A 21,938-nucleotide genomic window follows, 5' to 3' on the forward strand; every position below is an offset into this window, starting at 1 on the left:
ACACCAAAAGACTTTCCAAACCAAAAACATTTTCTCAGAAGAATCAATTCAGAAATTACGTATATTAATCAAAGAGAAGAATACAGCCTCACGTTTTTCTAAAGATTACAATCTTATGCCACTCCTTTTGAGGGAAAACCTTCTAATATATTCATTCATACATATTCAAAAGCGGTAGCAAAAGAAGAAAAGGAAGAGCATACACCTTCTTCCACAATTGAAGCCACAATAACTTTACACCCATTCTGCGATTTTATCCGCCTTTCCAGATTTTATTGATTAGCACCATCAGAGCGCATCCCACCAATCTTCTGCTGAATCTCTCTCCTTCAATTTCTCCAAATCAACCACCTCATTTCAGCAAAGAAGAAAAAGGACAGGTATTAGAAAGTTACATCAGCAAAATCCAGTTTCACCCTTGGTTTTCACCTCGGCTGAGCTCGCGTAGAGAATGACCTTGCACGTTGGATAGGCAGAATGGGAATCCTGGGGGAAGGGGAAAATGTCTGTGAACGATGTAGTATGTTAACCATCGAAGGGTTACGATAAGCACGGACAAGGTTACCACCGTCGTTTGGGTCTCCGCATGCCGTTGCTCTCTGCCATGAATGTGAGCTGAGTCCTGAAAGCAGATATGCGTGGCCTGATAATTCGTACCTCCGTTGGCTTGCCATCCTCTCTTGCATCTCCCTTAGCTCAGCATCTAAAGACAAGCAAAGTTGGTCATCAGACTGTCCTGCGAGGTTTTCACATAGTCTCCTCCTCTGCTCATCAAGAATTGACGCTGCCTCGGAGAGAGCACCACGCTCAGCAGCGGCTCTTGCATCTTCCATTACCTCAGCAGCCTGGACATGGTTCCTCTCTTTGTCAACCTCAACTGACACTGTGTAAGCTGCAACGAAATCTGGCCTTTGTATCCTTTCCTTACTTCATCCTCCAGATTAGTGGTCCTTTGTATCCTTTCCTTACTTCATCCTCCAGATTAGTGGTTTCTTTGTAGACCACGTCTCTATAGGTACATCGCACCTTAAGCAGCACAACATCTTGATAGCAGGTGGGACATTGATAGCTTCGCTTCATCAGCATAAAGGTCGCCCACAATGATAGTTCCAGACCGTGAATCATCTGCCAGCCTATTTGCATAGCTGCCTGATTTGATCGGAACAAGTTGCACACCAGGATCCACACACTGTACCATCATCTGCATCTCTTTCATGACAACACCCAGGAGACCGCCAAAGCACTGTGCAAATGCATCTTGAATCACGACTTCAGATTCGATAAAAGAAAAGGTCCCACCAGAGATCTCAGAGATTGAGTACATTGCGGTGGAGTCATGGTCTGAACCAAAACCAAAAGCATGAACTGGTATCTGGTGGGCTACGTCACCAAGAATGGAGGATGGAACAAGTGATCCATAATCTGGCTGCGACTCATTTCTGCTGAAACTCGAGGTCAGAGTGTAAGTGTCCTGCCCATCAGAGAGAAGGATGATGCTGCAGACAGGGTTATGCTCCTTGCAATCCTTGATCACATTGGCACCTTTCCGAAGGCCTTCTGCAATATTTGTGCCACTACTGGATACTAATGAATTGACAGCTTCCAGTGCCTGCTGCCTGCCAGAGTCCGACATTTGCTGGAGGTGGAAGAGCTGACATGCAGTTGATGAGAAGGGAATCTCCGAAAGCCAACCAAGTGGACCAAGATTTTGGATCACAAAACCCATGACATGCTTCAAAAGTGCTAGCTTTGTGCCTGACATGCTACCACTAACATCAAATACACTGACCAGGTCTACAGGATCACGAGATGTTTGCGGAGCTGCAAAGTTATTGTCAAGGTTCCTGCCAAAACTATACTCTGTGCCAAGCATGAGGGGCCTTCAAATGTATCAGCATGGTGAAATTCTCCTTGGAAGCTGATTGTGGAATGGCTAAAAATTCTGGATATGTTGTTTTGGCACAACCATGCTGGGCACTTGCTGCTGTTTCAGATTGCAAGTTTAGAGGCTCGACATCATCGAAAGAGATTGGTTCAGAAGCATGGAAGTGAGAAACTTGATGGTGCTGTTGGTTACTGGAGTCTGCACGAGGAAGCATGCACAGAACCATCATATTGTCATCTTCCTGTGACCAATTGACTGTGTCCACTCTCGTTCTTACACGAGGATGTTCAGAGGAAAGAGGAGCTTGGAAGGGTATTTCCTTCCACTTAGCCCTGCAAACTGGGCAGACATAATTGCCATATTTCACATTGGAAACAATACAAGGGAAGTGAAATGTGTGAGAGCATTCAGCAGTGAAGAGTGCATGACCAATCCCTGCTTTCATGGTACCGAGACATGCTACATGTCTTCTGAAAACGAAAATTGCTCAGCAGGATATCTGACAAGTACTGGAAAAATACAACAAACTAGTATATTTCATGCCAACAATGCATAAAAAATATTAATGCAAGTTCTAAAGCTTTTACCCTGTACAATTGTTGATACCTTGAGAACAAGTTTGTTGTATTTATGGTATCAATAAAAAATATTAATACCAAATATTCAAAATCGCTCAAAACAAAGGGCAACCAGGTCAATAAGAGCTTCTATCAGTGAGTGGTCAATGATATCCACAGGAAAGCTATTCATTACCTAATTCAGGAAGAATATCAAACTGTTATGATAATGGTGCTTTACCTTGACAGGTCCACAATGACTTGTGCCAAATTTTAATGAGCAAGGCAAGAAGGAAATGTTTCCAGACTCTTCACGAGATCACCAAACGATAAGATGGCAACTTCAAAATTTGGAAACGTAGATTTAGGATAACACTATGTCCTTGCTCACTACCTAAAAGATGCCCAGGACTAAAAGGAAAATAAAATTGTTATTATCAGATAAAAAGGTTTGTTTTCACAGGCCCTTTTGCATTTAGCAGCACACAAGCAGGCAAGTCCATGTTGAAATTTCCATATAAAAGTTGCACTAGAATAAATAGGTTGCAGCTCTTATCATAGACTGTAGTATGTGGCATCCTGATCCTACAATGGACAGCAAACTAATAACCTAATTCCAAGGACAAGTTTGATCAGCAAGATGATAACCTAATTCCTAGGACTACCATCAAAACTGCATATTGGCACAACAGAAATCCAACATAGTCACGAAGAAGGTTCTTTTTCCAGTGCAAAAGTTCCATAACGAGTTAACAAGCATTAAACACAACAATCCTTCTTTTCCAGTCTTAGGCCTTTGTAGCAAACTTCGACAATACAGTAGAAATGCAACAAAATTATAGCATTTGGAGTAACTCATTTAGAAGGGACGCATTCTACGGTCCTCAAGAACAGACGGCTACTCAAACCACAAAATCCTGATATAATTGTAGTTTATTTTCATTCATTTCAAATCCAGAAATAATACTTGCTCTAATTCTTGGAAGACTAACTATGTTCGACTAATTAATCCGCCAAAACAGGTGGAGGAACCATTGGTGGCATCCTTTACCATAAGCGGCATGGAAGTAAAGCCTCGCAATATCGGCCAAATTTGGTCAGCAGCCTTCAATTTAAATAGGAAAACAACAAAAAGGAACGGACTCTTTCACGCCTTCACATGAATTGAGAAAGAACTTCCCCTTTCAAGAATGAAGAAAACAGAGGAAATCAGAAGATTGCGCCCCTTCCAATGAGGACAACTGCGTTGGTCCACAACAGGTTATCCCATTGAAAAGAAACGATTGAGGATAAGAAGATGAGCGGAAGTGGACCAAAACAGCGACGCCAACTTGCTGATGTGAAAGAACAAGAAACCAACGAAAAGCCTTTTTGGGATAAAATACGATCTAGTACTAGAAAATTATTATCCTTTTTATTACTTGCCACCACAAAGGAAGAAGAATTGTGAAATCGCAAGAGATCTCACGAACAACAAGTGCGTCACAAATCGATAAAGAACAAAATGCTGTAAGGAGAGAACAGGGCGAACCATTGGCACATTGCTACCGGATCTGAAAAGCCGGAGGCCGCCGGTGGATGGCGTCGGCGTTGCGGGCATCAGAACAGGTGAGTCCGACGTCCTCGCCGACCAGCCCGGAGAAGGCGTCCCCCATAAAACGGCGCTTTCACCTCCTGCTCTCCGTCCGGACGGGAAGCACCACTACCATCGTCGTCGTCATCGGCAGCCGTGGGGACGAAGACGCAAAGGCTCATCCCAAGCGCCCTCTTTGCCTTCCTCCACGAGCATCTCATCCAATCGCTACCGTGCTGCTCTCGCTGAGACGTTCTTCCAAAATCTCGTCCGAATTCCTCACGGCGCCGCTCCGCCGCGCTTCTTGGCGCAAAAAAGATTGGATCTTGAAACTACGTCTCCACGATCTCTTCCTCATTAATCTTCGCCACAGATTTGCAGAACATTAAAGAGAAGCAACACTGGTGCGGAAGAAGAAGAAACTCTATGAAGTAGGATGGAACGGGTTAGGGCGAAGGGAACGAGGTTGCGTCTCCATCAGTGTTGGAATCCGCCGTCAGAGATGGAAACTAACAGAGAACAGAGGAGATAAAAGAGTGGCTTTGCCATTTGTAGCCGTCACTTTGGACTAAGGGATATATATATATATATATATATATATATATATATATATATATATATAACCTATTAATTATGTAATAATACATAAATTTATTAAAGTAACTAAAATTATCCATATATGTATAGTGTAAACATAAGCTTTTATTTATATAAATATAAATATATAAATAGGTTGATTCTGGTTATGATGTATTGATCTGCTCAATTCAATTTGTGAAGTCAATTCTGATTAAGAGTTTGAAGTCCATCTGATTTGATAATTTTTTCTATCTAAATATTGATTAAATATATTACTATGATCCATGTAAAGAATTCAAAATTATATTCAATAATTTTTAAAATTTTTAAAATAGTCCAATGAGGTATCAAATTCACTTAATGGAGATTAAAAGTTGTTCTTAAAGATAATCAGCAAATGGATAACTGATGATATAGAAGTTACAGATGCATGGTTAATTGATTAGTATCAGTGATGAGAGTGCTAATATCAAATGGAAGGACTTGATATGAGGATGGAATCCAGTTTTAAGGTGACTATCTCATGATTGATGTCAGTGTCTAAAATTGCCTTGCAAATTTTGCTGCAATGGGAGAAGAAGGCTTCTGAAGATGGAAACTGTGAAAGATGAAATGCTCTGCTTGCAGAAGAAGGAACAAAGTTCCAACATATTGTAATATTTGACTGAAGTATTAAGCCACCACATGTGAGAGAATAGATCAATTTTGGGGGTCTCACAGTCTATGCCTGACTTCAAATCAAGAAATTGAATCTGATATATATTCCTTTGGAAATATCTGCTGAAAGAAACATATGAGAACTGCTCAGATGGATTACTTGAAAAAGAGAGAAAAAAGAGCATCTCAAATGAAACAGTAGCATACTTCAAGAATCGAACATCGATCGGTCTGAAAACGAAGTCCAACAAAATACTCTCGGAGCAAAAAAAATTCCAAAGACCCATCGGCTTTTGTCGCTCCACCTTTCAAACCTTTTCCTTTAACACAGTCCCAATGGATGCTCTTGGAATCTACATATCCATAAACCGGAGTACAATATCTTATACAGGACACAATCATCTCCCAAGTTATAAGAGCAAGCACCACATTGAGAATTATAATCAACCTGAAATGCCATTCATCTAAGTAGCAACAAGAAAAGATGTTGTATGATGGAGATGCCTCTCGAAGATAAAGAACGACGACTTTAGGATCATTTTCATTTCATCATAAGGTTTTTCGGGTTCATCCGAAGGGTGTAACTGTTTCTAACATGAAGGAAATTGTAAAGATATGACTTGTTTGTCGCTGTAAAAGCCTTTTACAATAGTCTACTGACTTTGCACTTCATTTCTAGGTATAGTTCATCAGCACCATATGATACATACCGTAAGATGGAACTTATCTTTCGGGTATTTGGATTTACAACAGAAGAAAGAACAGCAACTCGACACCACCATTGCCTCTGCTTGATTTGAAAGATATCATCAGAGAAGTTTCAGGAAAATAAGCAGGGCCAAATGATGATCTGCAACCTAGATGTCAGGTTTCACCCATTCATACCGACCAGGGAGCGGGCACTCGTTAACGAAATCAAAGTTGTACCTAATAAAATGATCAAGACAATAAAAACAAATACGATAGACTATAGCAAATAACGATAGAAGCCATCAGATGCAGCATTTGACAGACAAACATAAAAAAGAATGAGGCTACTAAATCAAACAAGGAGAATCAAGGAATGCATACTGTTCTTGAAAATTTTGCTGCTGGAGCTGCTCTGTGTTAGCAAAGAACTCTTCAATGTCCTGTGAGGTAGGGATGTTATGGCAGAGAGCGTGCCTTCTTTGGTTAGTGGCAGATGAGTTAGTAGGTCTGGTCATAGAACGCGGAGTATCTATCGTCTCTGAATTCCTTATCAAACTGCAAGGCGTGGTCTCCCTGACAAATCTGTAACCATCTGAAAGCACATTAAGATCATAGCAGTCTTGAAAAACTTCAACAAAAATAAAAAACATTAATATTTATATTAGTATAAACACTAACAAATGCACAAGAATCTTGAAAATGAAAAACAAAAGCACTATCAGATGTTTTACACCGAAATGCATTTTGTCAGACAACAAGTCCAAACTAATTAATTCCAGTATTCCAAACAAGTTAAGAATGCGCCAAGCTAAAGTTTCAATGGATTAGTCCAGACAAGAACGTTGCAAGAAAAACCTATATGTATTTAAGCAATTTCAACTAGAGAAAGCAGTAAGAATCATCAAGCCTAAAATGGAATGAACTACAAAGTATTTCAAAGTTTTATCCAAATAAGCGAAAAAATTCAAACAAGTATGTCACTATCATATTAAACAACCATACAGAGGGGTTGAATAAATTGGAAATAATCCTGGTGGTGGATGCAGGCAGCCAAGTACTAAGAATTTGTAATGAAAGGAAATGAATATGAAACATAGGGGTTTCCCAATGTCATCCATGAAAAGCAATAAAACATCCCAAAACTTATATGACATACTATATTGTTATAATTTAATGGCTTCAGAGGACAGCTTGGACTCTCTCTCTCTCTCTCTCACACACACACACACACACAAGAAGAAGTTCCAGACCATTTCAAATATATAAGTTCCACTTGCAGGGATGACTGATCAATACAAGGATGACTGATCATACAAAGGAGAAGAAGAACAAGAAGATCATACAAATATAAAAGCTCCACTTGCAGGGATGACTGATCATACAAGGAGATCCCTCCAGCACAAAATAGGCCAGTTAAGAAGAAGAAGAAGAAGAAGAAGAAGAAGAAGAAGAAGTTCCAGGCCATTTCAAATATAGAAGTTCCACTTGCAGGGATGACTGATCATACAAGGAGATCCCATCAACACAAAGTAGACCAGTTATCACATTCCAACAGGTAATAATCAATCATGACTAAAAATGGCACTTCTTCAGAGTCATAAAGTGTGTAGTCCCCATGTTCCAGAACAACCAACCAAGTGCAAGAAGTTCAAAGCCTATTTAGATTTCTACAGTGGGAGGAATAGACAACTGCAAGATGTTCAAAGACATAAGTCCCAACAGCACCAAAGTTTCATCAGAATCAAATAGATAGCAAAGACAAATTAGATAGACTTTGAGAAGATTTCCTTTGGACAACAAAAAGAAAGTAAAAAAAAGAAAAAAAGAAAAACAAATCCTAGAAAGAAAGAAAACATGATCTTGGACATACTCAAAGTCCACCAAGCATCAAAATCATACAAAAAGCTTAATAAGGTTGAGTGGAGGAAAAACTTGTCCAAGAAGAAAGAATAGGACAATCAAAACATAGACAACAACACCTGCAGGTGAGATAAAAATGTGTCGCAAAAGCCCAACAGGAAATAGGGGTCTTCATCCATATTCACACAAGAAACTTACTTGTCCTAACTTCCGAAAGAAAAAAAAAGATTTCGAGGAGAAGAAGTTCTTTTTGAGTCTGCAAAGTATCAGACTATTGGGTCATGCAATACGTAGAACAAAGAATCAAAAGAAACTAAAATAAGCAGATACATCGAGCAGTATGTCACTTTGGAAGTCATTCCTTTTTGCAACGCAGTGGTGCAAGTATCCACTGCAAACCCCACAGAAAAGCCAAAGGAAAGAAGAAGAGAAGAGAAAGAAGAATAAAGATCTACAGCCTATAACACGATCCTAGCCAAGAAAAAGCCTGATTTCAGAAACCCTAGCTAACAAAGCCTAATTTTTTGCTGCAGTTTCGAAGCAAAATCACACCTTTCCTTCGCTTCAACATCAACCACGTTCTCTCCGAACGATACCTCCACGTCCGGAGCCGCATCCACCGCCGTCGTGTCCGCGACATCCTCATCCTTGTCCGAACACCTCCTGGTCCGGGCGGACCCGACCGACCCCGAATCCGTCGAGCTAACCCCAGGTTCGGCACTCACTTTGGGGGCCTCCTTGCAGGCGTCCTTACCAGGCTTGGAGGTCGGAGCCAGAGGCGCGGGCTTCTCGAGGCGGCGGCTCCGGAGCTCAAGGTAGGCGAGGGAGGAGTCCGATGCGGCGGCGGCAGCGGCGAGGGTCCGGGCGCGGGTGCGGACGCCGTCCGTGGATTGGTGGCGGGAGACCTCCATGACCGCGACCTCGCCGGTGACCCTAGCTTTCCTCGTATACTTCCCCATCTTCCAGCCCTTTCCGTCACCCGTGAAAGCTCTCGTCTTTTACACCCACGAACGCAAAGAGTGAGAAATGGTTGAAGAAAAGGAAAAGCGACCTCAAAAAGGCGAGATTGTGGAGAGCGCGTGGGAGGAAAGAGACAATCTTTATCAAAGAAAAAGAAAGGAAAGCCAACACAGGAGAGTGAGCGAGAGAGAGAGAGAGAGAGAGAGAGAGGCTTTGGGGTTACACTTCAATGCATTGTCTATGTAAAAAATGATTTTTTTCTCTTCTCATGACACATTTGCCCAAACTGTAGCTCAGCACTAAGCTTTGGCGTGATAACTTCTCAGGACACATTGACCTCTCGTCGTCTCTTCTCACCGCTCAATCTCCAGAACCAAAAGCAGGAACAGTGAATGGCTCCGTCTCCAAGTCATTGGATGCTCTTCCGAAATGGCCAGGTGTCGGGAAGATGACCTCAGAAGTCCTCGGTGCAAATGAGTGCAGAAGAGTTTGCGGTTCGGTTGTCTCAGCTGGTTTATCCAAACAAGTAGTGTGGGAGAGACTTCAGAGAGATCCACCGGGAATCTGAACTTGCCACCACCACTTCAGTACTGTGTGTGTGTGTGTGGCTCAATTCTATCACATGTCAGAGAATATATATATATATATTGCTTCTTGGCATCTAAAAAAGTTTAGCATGGCAAGGATGGATTGCATCAAAGTCCAAGAATAGATCTTGAAGAGAGTGCAGAGTGCAGACTACAAAGGTCATTGCATCTTTTCTTCTCAGCTTTACTGAGTAGACTTCGACATTTCCTTTCCGTGCCTTCAGTTTTCCAATCATTTTTGGCTTCTGAAATGAGGAGATCAAGTTTCCCAAAGGTGGTGTCATCAAGAATTGCTGTCATCTGTCTTGTAAGATGAACACCAACAGTCTACTGGTCAAATCTTCTCCTTTTATATTGCTCACAGGTGATTGGATTGAGACATTAAAATGGCCAGCCATGACAAGATGGGTCTGCCACAACCTTATTTTGTACAAATCTCATCACGTCTCTCTCTCTCTCTCTTTCTTTATGTTTTTGGAGATTCTGAAACATTGCACTGTGAGCTTTTCAACGACTCCTACAGACAGACCATCCAGAGGTGTCCTTAGAAAGGAATCCTATGTTTGCTCTACATGATAAGTACATGGGGATTTTACTACCTTGTAACTTAGGTTTGGTCTTACCTCACTGGATCCTGTCATGATCTATCTCTCTTTTTGCAGTGGATGAAGTCAAAGAGCTCATGTCATTACAATATTAACTCCGCTGATCTCTTTAATAGGTCAAGTTTAAGATATGGTGACCAGAATTCCAGCAACCACTCAAACTCAAATTTAGATCAAGATTATGTCTGAGAGCCAACATGATCTATTTGGTAGATTATAGTCCTGCACAATCTGAGTGTTCCATCAATCATCAATCATAAAGAAATAAAAAAAACAAAACTCCCTTCAAAGAAAAAGTGAAAATATGAAGAGAGAGAGAGAGAGAGAGAGAGCAGCAAGAATCAACAAGACTATGACACAAAAGGTATAGAATCAGAAACTAATGTTCAAAAAGGAGTCTTCCTACTCTCATAGCAGAAGAGAGTAGATGGAAGAGGAGTTGATCAACAAAAACATTATATATATATATATATATATATATATATATATATATATATATATATATATATATATATATATATATCATCCATTTGACTAGTTATATTCATGAAGATCTTAAACAAGAGAAACCATTTTATAGTTTACAAAGGTGATCAAATAGTTAGAGGCCTTCCAAGTTAATGTATTGTTGGTGACCATTAAAGAAAGGGGGTTCTCATTTAGCCTAGAAACATACGTGACAAAGGAAGGTTGCTTTAGAGGTCTTCCAAGTTAATGCATATTACCACTTGTGGCCATGAAGACTTGTTGCTTCAGATATGATTTGAGACACCACAATTACTTGTTTGATGAATAGAATACTATTTGATTAGGATTTCATATCATGCTTGTTTGTGTTGCATAATGGAATGGATACGTCATGATCCGATCTCATGGGATAACTTACTCATTAATTTATTTGAATTAAAATATTGATCTAAAACACTTAAATATGAGCTCTTGACAGCAGACTCATCTAAGTCCATTCGAATCAATTCTCACCAAGACCGAGTGATTAATGGATGTCTCAAGATAGGATCTTTCAGTTTCAAATCTATCATGAAATCAACAATTGCCCATCAAAGTTGACCCCTTTTTTTCCCCTTTATGTCGCATTCCACTGTGAGAGTGAATGAGTGAGAGAGAGAGAGAGAGAGAGAGAGAGAGAGTGGAGGCCATGCATCTCTAGGAAATGAACATACATTAGATTGTACTCTCTCAGATCGATCAAGTTTCTTAGAAAAGTGATAATTCAACTAATCTTATTGTAATACTATGCCATTAGATTTGCAAGAATCAAGCAACACTTTTTGATCTTTGGCTTGCATCATTATCTTTTACATTACATTCGAGTTCACTTGTTTGCACTTTAAGCAAAAAAGGACGAGCTTTTTTCCCTAATAAATTATTTTTTTAGAAAAAATAGTACTATGACAGTTCAAGTACACTTCACCACATCATTATCATGATAATGATAGTTGATCTAATTGCATTGATCTGAATCGTGGCCAAACATTATCCATCAATATGTGTCGGCTGTTTAACGATGGATAATACTTAGCTGATTAAAGGAAAAGAAAGTAATTGATGAGGCCAACGCATTTTCAATCACAGACAATGCAATTTTGTTCCAAAAAACACAAAACCAATAGTAAATTTTTAAGATTGAGATCACTTTTGTTGGAGAAAGTAAATGTTAACAAAGAGGTTTTGGCAGTGAAATTTGTAGTTTCATTTGTTGTAAGCTACATGGAGATTTCATATTTCACATGTTCAGCCACCAAATATAAGCATTTTTTTGGATGAAAGATGGGTTCATCCCAAACAAGAAAGAACACTATAAAGCCATACAACACAGATCATGAGATCACTACTTGTTCTTCTTGAACAGCCAGATATAACGTTTGGCTTGCAAACTCGTATTCATTCAGTGTCACTCAAGAACACTTCTTTCAGCAGAGAACAGCAGCTCAACGAGAAGAACCTAAACCAAAAAAAAACGCCAAATCCTTACTGTTGACTCGGAAAACATCCATGAGGCTAAAAATTGAAAGGAGAAAACACATGCAGAAGAAGAATCATTTGCACGCCTTCCTTTTTGTGATCAGATTCATCACCTCCAGCATCACTCACCGACTCTTCCAGCCTCATGCATGCAGTGGCAACAGCTGCGTGCGCTGCCACGCGGGTCACGCCACCTTACATCTGGAGCCAGCGGGCGAGTTGGGTGGGATTGACCACGCCCGGAATGCGGGCCCCGTCCGCCTTAAGCAGGTACGACACCTCCGCGTACGCGATGGGCGGCTTGGACCGCGCTGGCTCCGCGGTCGTGCTCCCCGATCGAACCGGGTTCGCCCTCTCCTTGTCCGTGTCGCCATCCGCTGAACCAGGGCGGACCACGTTAGCCATGTTGTTATCCGGCTCGGACCCGTTCGGCTCCCACCGTTTCCCGAAGAGGGTTCCTTTGGTGAGGAACTCGTGCGCCAGGCACCCGGCCAAGAGCCGGTTGTCGCGGGCCAGCGCGGGCTGAACCGGATCCGGCCCAGCGGGGGACCGCGCCCGAGGGGAGTCGGACGGTTCCCGATCCTTCCGCTTCCTCAACGCGCCAGCTGCTGCCTCTCCCGGCCGCACGTGAGTCGACATGATTTCAGTTTCGCCACGTCAGCAAGATGGCATCGAATCCGCAAGCGAACAAAAAGAAGGCCGGAGAGGGATCAGATTAAAAGGAAAAAAAAAGAGGTGAGGGGCAAAACGGTAAAAGAAGAACAAAAGGATAAGATCCACAGCGGGGACGTTACGTGACCCCAGGAATCCGGCGAACCACGCCGGTATAACGGCGAGCGGCGGCCGTGGCGCGGCGGAGGGGGGCCAAGCAAAGGAAGCGCGAAAGGAGATAGGGAAACGCAGGAGGATGAAGAAGATGATTTGAAGGGAGAAGAGAAGCCCTGGTGAGGTCGGGGGATGTATATAATAGAGATCAAATAATGAATGCGCCCTGGAACTTGAGACAAATACGAGCCTGCCATCGTCGGTCTCGTCGAAATGACCGACCTGTCCTGCCAATTGAACTCGGTGATTTGTTTGCTCCTATGACTTGAGATCGACACCGTTCGATCCTACAGCTTCTCACTCTGAAATCCCATCAAATCACCCTTCGATTGGACTTAATTTGGTTCGGAACGGGTCTTCCAGAACCATTAACAGGTGTGAATCGGCGGTCGAGGGGGCAGAGGGAGTTCGTCGTAATTAAGCATGACATGCAGGGGCAACTACGTACCAAGAGAAAAACAAACCCCAACTCGGTGTGGCAGCCATTGGAGGACAAAATAAGGAATCTTCTATTGTTCCCCGGCTTTGACTTACCCCCCAACGTACCCGTATGAGAATGGAGGAGCTGGTTTGAAAGAACCGATGGGACCCGCAGGGTTGACGAGGTCGACTTCCCACGCATAAAAGTGCGCAGGGGCACATGAAGAAATAAAGTATTCGAAGAGGGTTAATACGGTCATTTAGGACTGAAAGATCGAACGGGGCACGTGGTAGGGGGAGAAACGAGCGTCTAGAGGGCGGAGAGCTCACGCGCGATGATGGCGATGGGCTTAGAGATCAACGATCATGGGAGATCCACGAGTCAGATGACGATACCGCGTTTGGGTGAGGCGGGTGACGGAGACGGGCAGATAGGTGCTTGGCGAGCGGTGGCACCACCGCCAACCGTGGCAATGAATTGACAAGATCACCCTCCAAAAAAGCAGGACATCCATAAATCTATCAGATAACAGATGCCATGAGATTAATCACATCAGCTCATTAATTTCAGAATGTCATATAGCATGATAAGTTTACTGTGGTTTAAGGCAGTCATCCCAAAATTATGCTTCAGAAACCAATTAAGGGGAGATGACAAACCTTCATAAGGTTTTCTCATGTGACATGAAGAACAAGAAGGAAATCAAATCAGAAATCAATCAAGGAAGATGAAAAACCTTCATAAGGTTATCTCATTTGACATAAAGAACAAGAAGGAAATCAAATCATTTTTTTTCCAAAAAATTGTACAATGAAAATTCACTAAAATTATGCTTCAGAAATCAATTAAGGGAGATGAAAAACCTTCATAAGGTTTTATCATTTGACATGAAGAACAAGAAGGAAATCAAATAATGTTTTTTCCCAAAAAAAAAGGTATAATGAAAGTTCACTAGATAAGAGAGCAACAAATTATTAAAACAGAAAAAAAAACCCAAAACAAATAAACCACAAAAAAATCATGGTTGGTGAATGGAAACATTGCCTTGTCCAGATCTTGTGTCTTTCTCTTTGCACGTTGTATCTCTCTGGTCACTCCAATGAAGATTTCCCAAACCCCTTGCCATTTGATGGATTCTCGATGCAATGCAGACAAGGTTATCGGTGTAACAAAAGTATATTGTGGCTTTTCTCGTTCAATAATAACCAAAATAAAACAGGGCAGTTCCTTGAATGATTTTGATTAACAGAAGTATCAAAGCATGGAATAACCACAGGTATTTACAAACTTGTTTTCTTAAGTTCTATCGTTCATCACAAACTTCAACATTTCTAATGAACAAGGGTGTCTTTCGATGAAGACAAGCTTCAGATACCTTGACCATTGTTTCACCAAGAAGATCCTCTACAAGAGATTGTTAAATGATTAGCATGATCTTTACATTCTCAAGTGATAACAATGCGAAGCATTTTTGTACCTTAAAAACCGTAAAACAAGCTCTCCTCCTCTCCACACCTCACGACAAAGTATTGATCATGATTTGCTATACCTATAAGTCAATCTGCAAGTTAGAGCTTTTATGTGTCAATGTCTCAAGTTATGATGATTTTGTAAAGCATCTCTACAAACTAAAGCACATACATGCTTATGCAAATTAAGCTTAATCATTGGCCTTTTTGTTAGGAAGAGATACATTACTTCAAAAGGATTTGTCTATTTGTTACTAGCAAATCATCTAATTACTTCACTATTACTTCAAATGTTTGGCTCATGTGACCACCTTGAGATTGAGTCACTTTAGCTACAAGTAAACCCAAGATTTTAAGAAAATAAAAGATGTCCTACATGTATCAATCAAAAATCTCTTTTCCCCCACACGTTTGGAATCTATTAGTTCATTCCTTGGGGACAATGCGATCCTATAATACCTATCTTAAGCTAAGAACACTTTCCATTCCTACATAACTCTATAAAAAGGACTCACCTCTACAAGCCTCTTTCTATTCACTATTATTTCAAATGTTTGGCCCATGTGACCACCTAAAAATTGAGTCACTTCAGTGGCAAGTAAACTCAAGAATTTAAGAAACTAAAAGATGTCTTGCATGCACCAATCCAAAATTTTCTTTTCCCCTACTCATATGTCTGGAATCTTTTAGTTCATTCCTTGGGCACAATGCGATCCTATGATACTTGCTCCAAGATAAGAACTCTTCCCATTCCTACAAACCTCTATAAAATGACTCACCTCTTTGCTTATTTCCTTCCACAGCCAACCAAGTTAATCATTGTGCTTGCCGCCAACAGTAGTAACGGTAAGCACCAGCAGTTGCATGCAACACTCTAGCATGAAGAGCCATGAGGCTGGTGATGCCGACCATGGCTTCAGGATCATCACACTAGCCGGTGACAACAAGGGCGCAACCATGAAGGCAAACATGGATCAACTGATGGACACCGATGGCATGATGTATGATGACGACGACATCATATGCACCTACACCAATAACAACTATCAGGCTGTGAACAACTCATTTCTTCTTCGTGGGAGCTGCACGGCTGAGGACCCCGGCATTCATGTGGTCATATCAGAGTATGTTGAGAAGCTTGGCGATGGTGATGATCAAGAGAGGTATGAGAAGAAGAAAGAGAATAACAAGAAGGACAAGAAAAGAGAAGAAGATAAGAGCAAGGGAAGCACCAAAGAAGGTTTGGAGTGGTAAGAAGTATGGCTGATGAGCAAAATGATTATGAAGCAATACTTTGAATGCTAATAGGTAATAGCCTTAGCACCAAGTACAAGTAATAATTCTTGTAAGTTGATGCCTGCTATATTAATAAAGAGAAATTACGTTCCGCAAGTCACACTAAGGTGTTTAGTGTGAATTCAGATGAAAACATTGCATTTGTGCATGAGGTAAATCGAACAGCAAAATGAGGAGCGCCACAAAGCAGGTTTAAACATGTAATTTTTGTTGTTGCAATGACATTTCTGTGCAAATCCATGGAATTTACAAAGTAAAAGTTCTACACAAATTCAACACATGAAAGAATCAAGATTTTCCGCAAGGTTCACTATTTGCCTATCTCTTTCATTGTCTCAGAGTAAGGTACAAATTTATCTTAAATGCAATATATATGACTAGTATGAACAACACCAATATAATTCGCTAGGACGAAGATAAGAATTGCTCAGCAAAATGTAGAGCTTCGAAGATTACCAGATATTTAATATTCCAAGTTAAATGCCACATCCAAGTCTAGCAAGGGATTAAACAGAGCACATGAAGCTACAATCAAACTATTTCACTAAAAAATTCCAACATTCTAATATCCAAATCAAAGCAAAGGAGAAGAACGAGGGAGCTCACAGAGACACAGCAATCTCGGAACCTGCGACCATAGCCACCGCCAGGGCGAGGGCGTTGGCCTGCTTCTCGACGTCGGGGAGGTCGACCTTGACGAGGGGGGCGAGCATGTCGAAGGTCTCCTTGTCGACCTCGATTTATTCGACCCTGATGGCGGACTCGTCGGGGTTGAAGTCAATCCGGCGCTCGCGCTCCTCCTGCTGGAGCTTGAGGGAGATGCCGCGGACAGGGCCACGCTGAATCCGGCGCGTGAGGCGGGCGCTGAACCCGGCGATCTTGTTGCGGCATCGCTTCGACGGGATGAAGGGATCTCCTCGAGGATCTTCTAGTTGGTGTGGAAGTCGATGGCGATGAGCGAGTAGTGCCGCTCGATCAACTGGCGGGAGGACTTCTCCACCGTCTCCGTCCGGACGCGGCCCATCTCGGTGTCGGCGCTCTCTTCTCCGGTGGGGGCGTAGCAGCCGGCACAATTACGATCGAAACTTCACGTTAGGGTTGTGACGGCGTTTGCGAGGGTTGGGCGATCGCCTGCACGCGTTGGATGAGTCGGAATACTGAGTCTTACGGATAGGACTCCCTCCGTCTCTCCCAATCACGAACGCGTGGACAAATGGGTGACGGTAGACGAGAAGCAAACTTGCCGCCCTGATTTCATACCCGTTTGGAAAATACTCGACAATTGACCCACTGCTTTTGCGGACGTAAACAAGCAATCATGAAGTAGGTACGAAACAAGGGTGACGTTCGTTTAGTAACAAGATGGGCGTGGCATCGGGTTGCACTCGTCTCCCACAGGTCCTTCGAGCGCAAGCAAAGCCCAAGACCTGGGGAGATCTGCCGTGCGATCTTCATCCAACGGACAGCAAGCGCTCCTCAACGCGTCCACACCTTCCCGCCTTCTGCGAACCCTCGTTTTGCACTTGCGAAAAGACTAAACAGTCCTCACCTTTGCACTCCATTCACGAAACGCATTTGGATCTACGGAGGGGCATTATTGTCTTATTCTTAGTGGCCGGGTCGCATATGAGAACGCCTTCGTTTTATGGAGATTTCGATCACTCCTACCTCTCTACTCTCCACATGATCGGATTCGTGTACTACAGAAGCACCCGTCGCACTTGCCTGGTGACTAGGGATGGAAGAGGATTGGAGGGGTGGGATGGTCGTTCTCTCCGCGAAATCGCTGCCCTTGGGCTTCCGGTTCCGTCCGACGGACGTGGAGCTGGTGAATCACTACCTCAAGGGCAAAATTAGCGGCAGGATCAAGTCGGAGGTCGAGGTCATCCCCGAGATAGATGTCTGCAAATACGAGCCGTGTGATCTTCCCGGTGATCTTCCATTCCCCCGCCCTCAATTCGTGTCTTGCTGCGGAAGCTTTACCTTTGTTTGCGTCTGTGGTCCGTGTTCTGTTTCCCCTGTTTTTCTTACTCGAAAATTTGTTCGGAATTTGATGTCTCCTTGCTGTTTTGTCCCCAATGTTTGATTTCGGATTCCGCTCTGCCGTCACTACTCTGTTTTGTGTGTAAAGGTTGGACTCTTGATGATTGTCTGTGGTGGTTCCTGTGCCCGGGCAGATAAATCATTGACCAAATCAGTCGATTCGGAGTGGTTCTTCTTCGCACCGAAGGACAAGAAGTATCCGAACAGCAACCGTTCCAACCGGGCTACTGAGGCTGGGTATTGGAAACCCACGGGGAAGGATCGGATGATCAAGTCCGGGTCAGCTTGTCCTGCAATTATAGGCATGAAGAAGACCCTTGTCTTCCACCTTGGCCGTGCTCCCAAGGGCGTTCGCACTAACTGGATCATGCACGAGTATCGCACACTTGAGTCTGAGTCTGTCTCTGGTGAGCAGGTGAGTAGCTTCTTTGTTTCTTTTCGTTTTATCTACAACTTTTCCCTTTTTGTTGTGGGGATAGGTATTATTGCACTATTACAGTTTCTTGCATTGATAAGCAACAATTATGATTGCTTTCTGAATTTTGTTTCCTAAGTTAATTTTCATGTAATTATTAGTTTCTTGAAATTTTTATTCTCTACCTCTATTTCTATCTGGTATCTTTGTATTCTTTTTATGCTTGTACTCTCGTTACATTCTGTTCTTCTCAATCTTGTGCAGGGTGGCTTTGTTCTCTGTCGTTTATTCAGGAAGCCTGAAGAGAAGACCCCAATTTTTTATAATGATGATTTCACCCAAAGAAATGTTGATGAGATGGAGAGTAGTGGCTTGTTTGCTCCAGCAACACCTTCACCAGGAGAGACACTCCATGGAGTAGAGGCTACAGAGGAAGTTGTGACACCATTGAACCAAAAAAATTTGGGATCTGATTTGCAAGAGATTTTACAGCCTTTGCCTCTGAAAACTAATGTGCAACCATCAGGTGTTAATGGGCTGGCAGCAGATAAGACTGATATCACGAGAAGCTATCCTTTAAAGCCAGAAGAGTCTCATTGCAATGACACTATTGTTTCGGATGCCGCTAATCATGGAACTGTTTTGGGATCTGAGGTAAGTTATTGTGAACATGAGCAGTTCATCCTAATCTGTAGACTTGACTATATATCTCTAAATTTATTATGGCTTAAGATGAGAAATTTTGCCATCCTAAATTACCCATTCGTTATAATTATACTTCGGTCAGGCGAATATAAACTTTCCTCAGTCTTTTTCTTGTATATGGAATTCAGGATGCTTTTCTGGATTATTTAGCACAATACTTTGGCCCAGAGTATGACACGCTTGGCCCTGATGATTACCGTCTGAGTTCCACGGTACTATCTTTTACGGGGAACTCATTTGATGCTCTTCATCATGAATGTCTGCAGGAGCTTAGTCAATTTGACAACATTGGACAGGATTCTGTCACTGAGTTTTTAAATGCAATGCTTTGTGATCCAGAGGAATGTTCCCCTGAGGTATCAAATGCCCCAAGAGGTTTCCTAACTGAGTTTGAACCAGATAATCAGATCTGTGTGACCAGGAATGATTCCCCCTGGGATTCACCACTCTGATAAAGAAACTGAAGCTACTGTTTTTGAGGTGAGATTTTCTTTTCTTAAAAGGAAATATTTTAGGAGCACCATTTCTGTGACTTTTCTTTGTTGCCTTTGCAAGTTCCTAAAATATGTTCAATTGCATGAACATATATGATAAAGCAATTTTAGTTAGAGAAGTTGTAAAATTCTAATTTTTCTTATTTGCTAGGTACCTTAGAGGAACATGGTGTTTTCTGGAGGAACCAACAGTCTGCCCATTTGTTCAAGCAATTCTTTGCGGAAGAACAGTTATATTGTTCCTACGAGACAAGACATGAGTCAGTTTTCTGTGTTTTCCAATCAGAATTCGAGCCTAAATGTTTGCTCAATGGTCTCTGCTGCAACGAATCAAGAAAAAACCAATATGGGTAACTCTGACAGAGCTGGAATCCATATCGAAGCTTGCAAGAATTTGTCAGGCTCTGATAACTTGATTGAACAGCCAGGCTTGTCAAGGAACCCGTTTACAAAAGCTCATTCACGATGGCTCTGTCCCCAGAACTGATCATGCAGTAAGCAGTACGATTGATGATATGGTCAAAACAGTGGTCCCTGACTGAGGTTTGAAGCTTTATTTGGTTATTTTCAGAAATGATAACATTGACCTAATGTTGAATCTTAAGTCAATATTATAACAATTGTTGTTGTTGATCATATTGGCCTAATGAAATCTTTAATCTGAAGTGGCTAACCTTGAAAAGTGTCTACAGGTTAGAAAACATTCATTCGGAGCACCAATTTGATGAAAAAAAATCAGCTTCTGATCTTACTGCCAGTATCAGTACTGAGGACATCCCTTCTCGTGGTAATAAGCAGCAAACCATGCTGAAACTAGAATATTTTGATCACTGAAGTTTTTACCGATTATTAGAGCTCACGATGGATATGCCTCGATTTTAGTATATTCTGCTTTTTTATTTGCTTTGCATTATCCTAATTCTTAGAAACCGTATGGGTGTAAGTTCCATTTGTGCCCCTTGCATATGTTGAAAATGGCAGGTATAGTCCAAATAGTTTATGCCCCTTAGAAATTGAAAAGAAACAGCAAACAGTCATTTTCATGTATCTAACTTTCATACATATATTATATGTATATTCCTGAAAAAGATAGACTGTTTTTGGTTTTCGAGGGGGGATAAATTTCATCTCGATATTTCTAGGGGTCATTCTGAGATTACCCTCTTTCCATGTGTTGCACATCAAAATTTTTCCTAATACTATTCCAGAGAATGTGTATCACTCTGACCTATGAACCAAGCCTTAAATGACCTTCCTGAGCAATTGATTAGTTCCAAGGGTATATTGGGTATAACTCATCTTGAGTTGGTCAAGGTGATGTGAACATGATAACTGAGCTGACTGAATTTGTGGCACAATCAACTACTTTGCTGATCACTGTTGATTCTCATGCAGATAATACAAATTCTACTGAGATAAGGTCCTCTTCTCCTGAGATCTAAGATTCCAAACCCGAGTTGATGTTGAGAACAAGATGGAGACATAAGAATGAGGATAAAATCAGCAGCCAGTCTACGGATGCAATGGCAATTAGAGCTAGACATACTCGACTATTACAATCACATTGATTCTATCAGCAGTACTTCTTTTATTATTCCTTGGATTACAATCAGGTGCCTGAGCTCCTGAGAACAGAATCAACTCTTGGTCTTTGCAAAATTTTCAGTCTTGGAACATGTAAAGTTTACAGCTCCGCAACAGAGCGTTCAGCAGCCCATCCAGGGAGCTACTTTGAAGCTATTTCTGGCTGTGAAGGATGAAGGTATCTGACCAAATGAAAAGAAGCAGAGACTCTGTAGAGACACATCAGAGGTGGCTTCTTGGTACTGATGTCGAAGCACTCGACTCTCCGAGGTGTGCTCTACTACACAGTAGTTAATAATTCTGCATGGGTTTACTTTAACCACCTGCACTGCACACTACCTTATGGTGATGGCACATTTGATGGTTGTATCATCTTGTACCATGGTGTTGTATCGCCTCCCAGACCTGTTATGTTAATAGTCTAGAATGGATAGGGCAGAAACAGGCAGATCCACTTGCTTTGTTTTTTTAGTCCGGCCCATAAGTGGGATTGTACCGGATAATAAGGGCATTGAGCTTAAATCTAATCAATTATTAAAAAAAAAAAGATTCGCGCGCAGCGTGAGAATTGGGCGGCTAAGTTTCATCGACTTTGACTTAAATTTTTTTTTATGTGAAGAATTTTTGTAATAAACTTTACAATCCTAACGGTATCGATCTACGATTTATCTTTTCTTAGATGTTTTTTTTATATATTCATTTGGTGAAATCTAAATTTTTTTCTTTGATGAAATTTATATACGATAATGA

At 41.7% G+C, this 21,938-nt stretch overlaps 3 protein-coding genes, 1 long non-coding RNA gene and 1 pseudogene across 5 annotated transcripts; 1 reads left to right on the plus strand and 4 right to left on the minus strand.

The window, feature by feature from the left end:
• Window positions 1-43: 43 nt before the first annotated feature.
• Window positions 44-4,556, minus strand: LOC135630870 (E3 ubiquitin-protein ligase WAV3-like; annotated as a pseudogene).
• Window positions 4,557-5,765: 1,209 nt separating this feature from the next.
• On the minus strand, window positions 5,766-9,115 carry LOC135631163 (cyclin-dependent kinase inhibitor 5-like). The gene is made up of 3 exons (XM_065138620.1): window positions 8,354-9,115; window positions 6,323-6,523; window positions 5,766-6,178 (listed from the first exon to the last, which is right to left on the minus strand). The coding sequence occupies exons 1-3, from the start codon at window positions 8,758-8,760 to the stop codon at window positions 6,109-6,111; spliced, it is 678 nt and encodes a 225-aa protein (XP_064994692.1). The 5' UTR covers window positions 8,761-9,115; the 3' UTR covers window positions 5,766-6,108.
• A 2,665-nt stretch (window positions 9,116-11,780) lies between these two features.
• On the minus strand, window positions 11,781-12,879 carry LOC103975776 (uncharacterized). The gene has a single exon (XM_009390852.3). It carries the CDS (start codon window positions 12,573-12,575, stop codon window positions 12,132-12,134), a length of 444 nt encoding a protein of 147 aa, XP_009389127.2. The 5' UTR covers window positions 12,576-12,879; the 3' UTR covers window positions 11,781-12,131.
• Window positions 12,880-14,348: 1,469 nt separating this feature from the next.
• LOC103975773 (uncharacterized) lies at window positions 14,349-17,138 on the minus strand. The gene is made up of 3 exons (XR_010494551.1): window positions 16,554-17,138; window positions 14,660-14,743; window positions 14,349-14,586 (listed from the first exon to the last, which is right to left on the minus strand). It is a non-coding gene; the product is annotated as an uncharacterized LOC103975773 (long non-coding RNA).
• Window positions 17,139-17,614: 476 nt separating this feature from the next.
• LOC103975772 (NAC domain-containing protein 96-like) lies at window positions 17,615-21,821 on the plus strand. Of its 2 annotated transcripts, none has more exons than XM_065139932.1 (7): window positions 17,615-17,878; window positions 18,125-18,405; window positions 18,670-19,059; window positions 19,239-19,590; window positions 19,756-20,147; window positions 20,297-20,391; window positions 21,000-21,820. In XM_065139932.1, exons 1-4 carry the CDS (start codon window positions 17,686-17,688, stop codon window positions 19,560-19,562), a joined length of 1,188 nt encoding a protein of 395 aa, XP_064996004.1. In that variant the 5' UTR covers window positions 17,615-17,685; the 3' UTR covers window positions 19,563-19,590; window positions 19,756-20,147; window positions 20,297-20,391; window positions 21,000-21,820. The 2 variants fall into 2 exon arrangements, with proteins under 2 accessions (XP_064996004.1, XP_064996003.1); XM_065139931.1 differs by having other exon boundaries at window positions 17,623-17,947; window positions 21,000-21,821.
• The last annotated feature ends 117 nt before the right edge of the window (window positions 21,822-21,938 follow it).

This window comes from Musa acuminata, chromosome BXJ3-2 (genome assembly GCF_036884655.1).
Source record: "Musa acuminata AAA Group cultivar baxijiao chromosome BXJ3-2, Cavendish_Baxijiao_AAA, whole genome shotgun sequence".
NCBI lineage: Eukaryota > Viridiplantae > Streptophyta > Magnoliopsida > Zingiberales > Musaceae > Musa > Musa acuminata.

Coding starts and splice junctions, on each gene's coding strand:
- LOC103975772 (XM_065139931.1), top strand. CDS start 17,686: ATGGAAGAGGATTGGAGGGGTGGGATGGTCGTTCTCTCCGCGAAATCG. Junction 18,406..18,669: donor AGTCTGTCTCTGGTGAGCAG/GTGAGTAGCTTC, acceptor AATCTTGTGCAG/GGTGGCTTTGTTCTCTGTCG. Junction 19,060..19,238: donor GAACTGTTTTGGGATCTGAG/GTAAGTTATTGT, acceptor TATGGAATTCAG/GATGCTTTTCTGGATTATTT.
- LOC135631163 (XM_065138620.1), bottom strand. CDS start 8,760: ATGGGGAAGTATACGAGGAAAGCTAGGGTCACCGGCGAGGTCGCGGTC. Junction 6,524..8,353: donor GATGTTGAAGCGAAGGAAAG/GTGTGATTTTGC, acceptor AGATGGTTACAG/ATTTGTCAGGGAGACCACGC. Junction 6,179..6,322: donor CAGCAAAATTTTCAAGAACA/GTATGCATTCCT, acceptor TCATTTTATTAG/GTACAACTTTGATTTCGTTA.
- LOC103975776 (XM_009390852.3), bottom strand. CDS start 12,575: ATGTCGACTCACGTGCGGCCGGGAGAGGCAGCAGCTGGCGCGTTGAGG.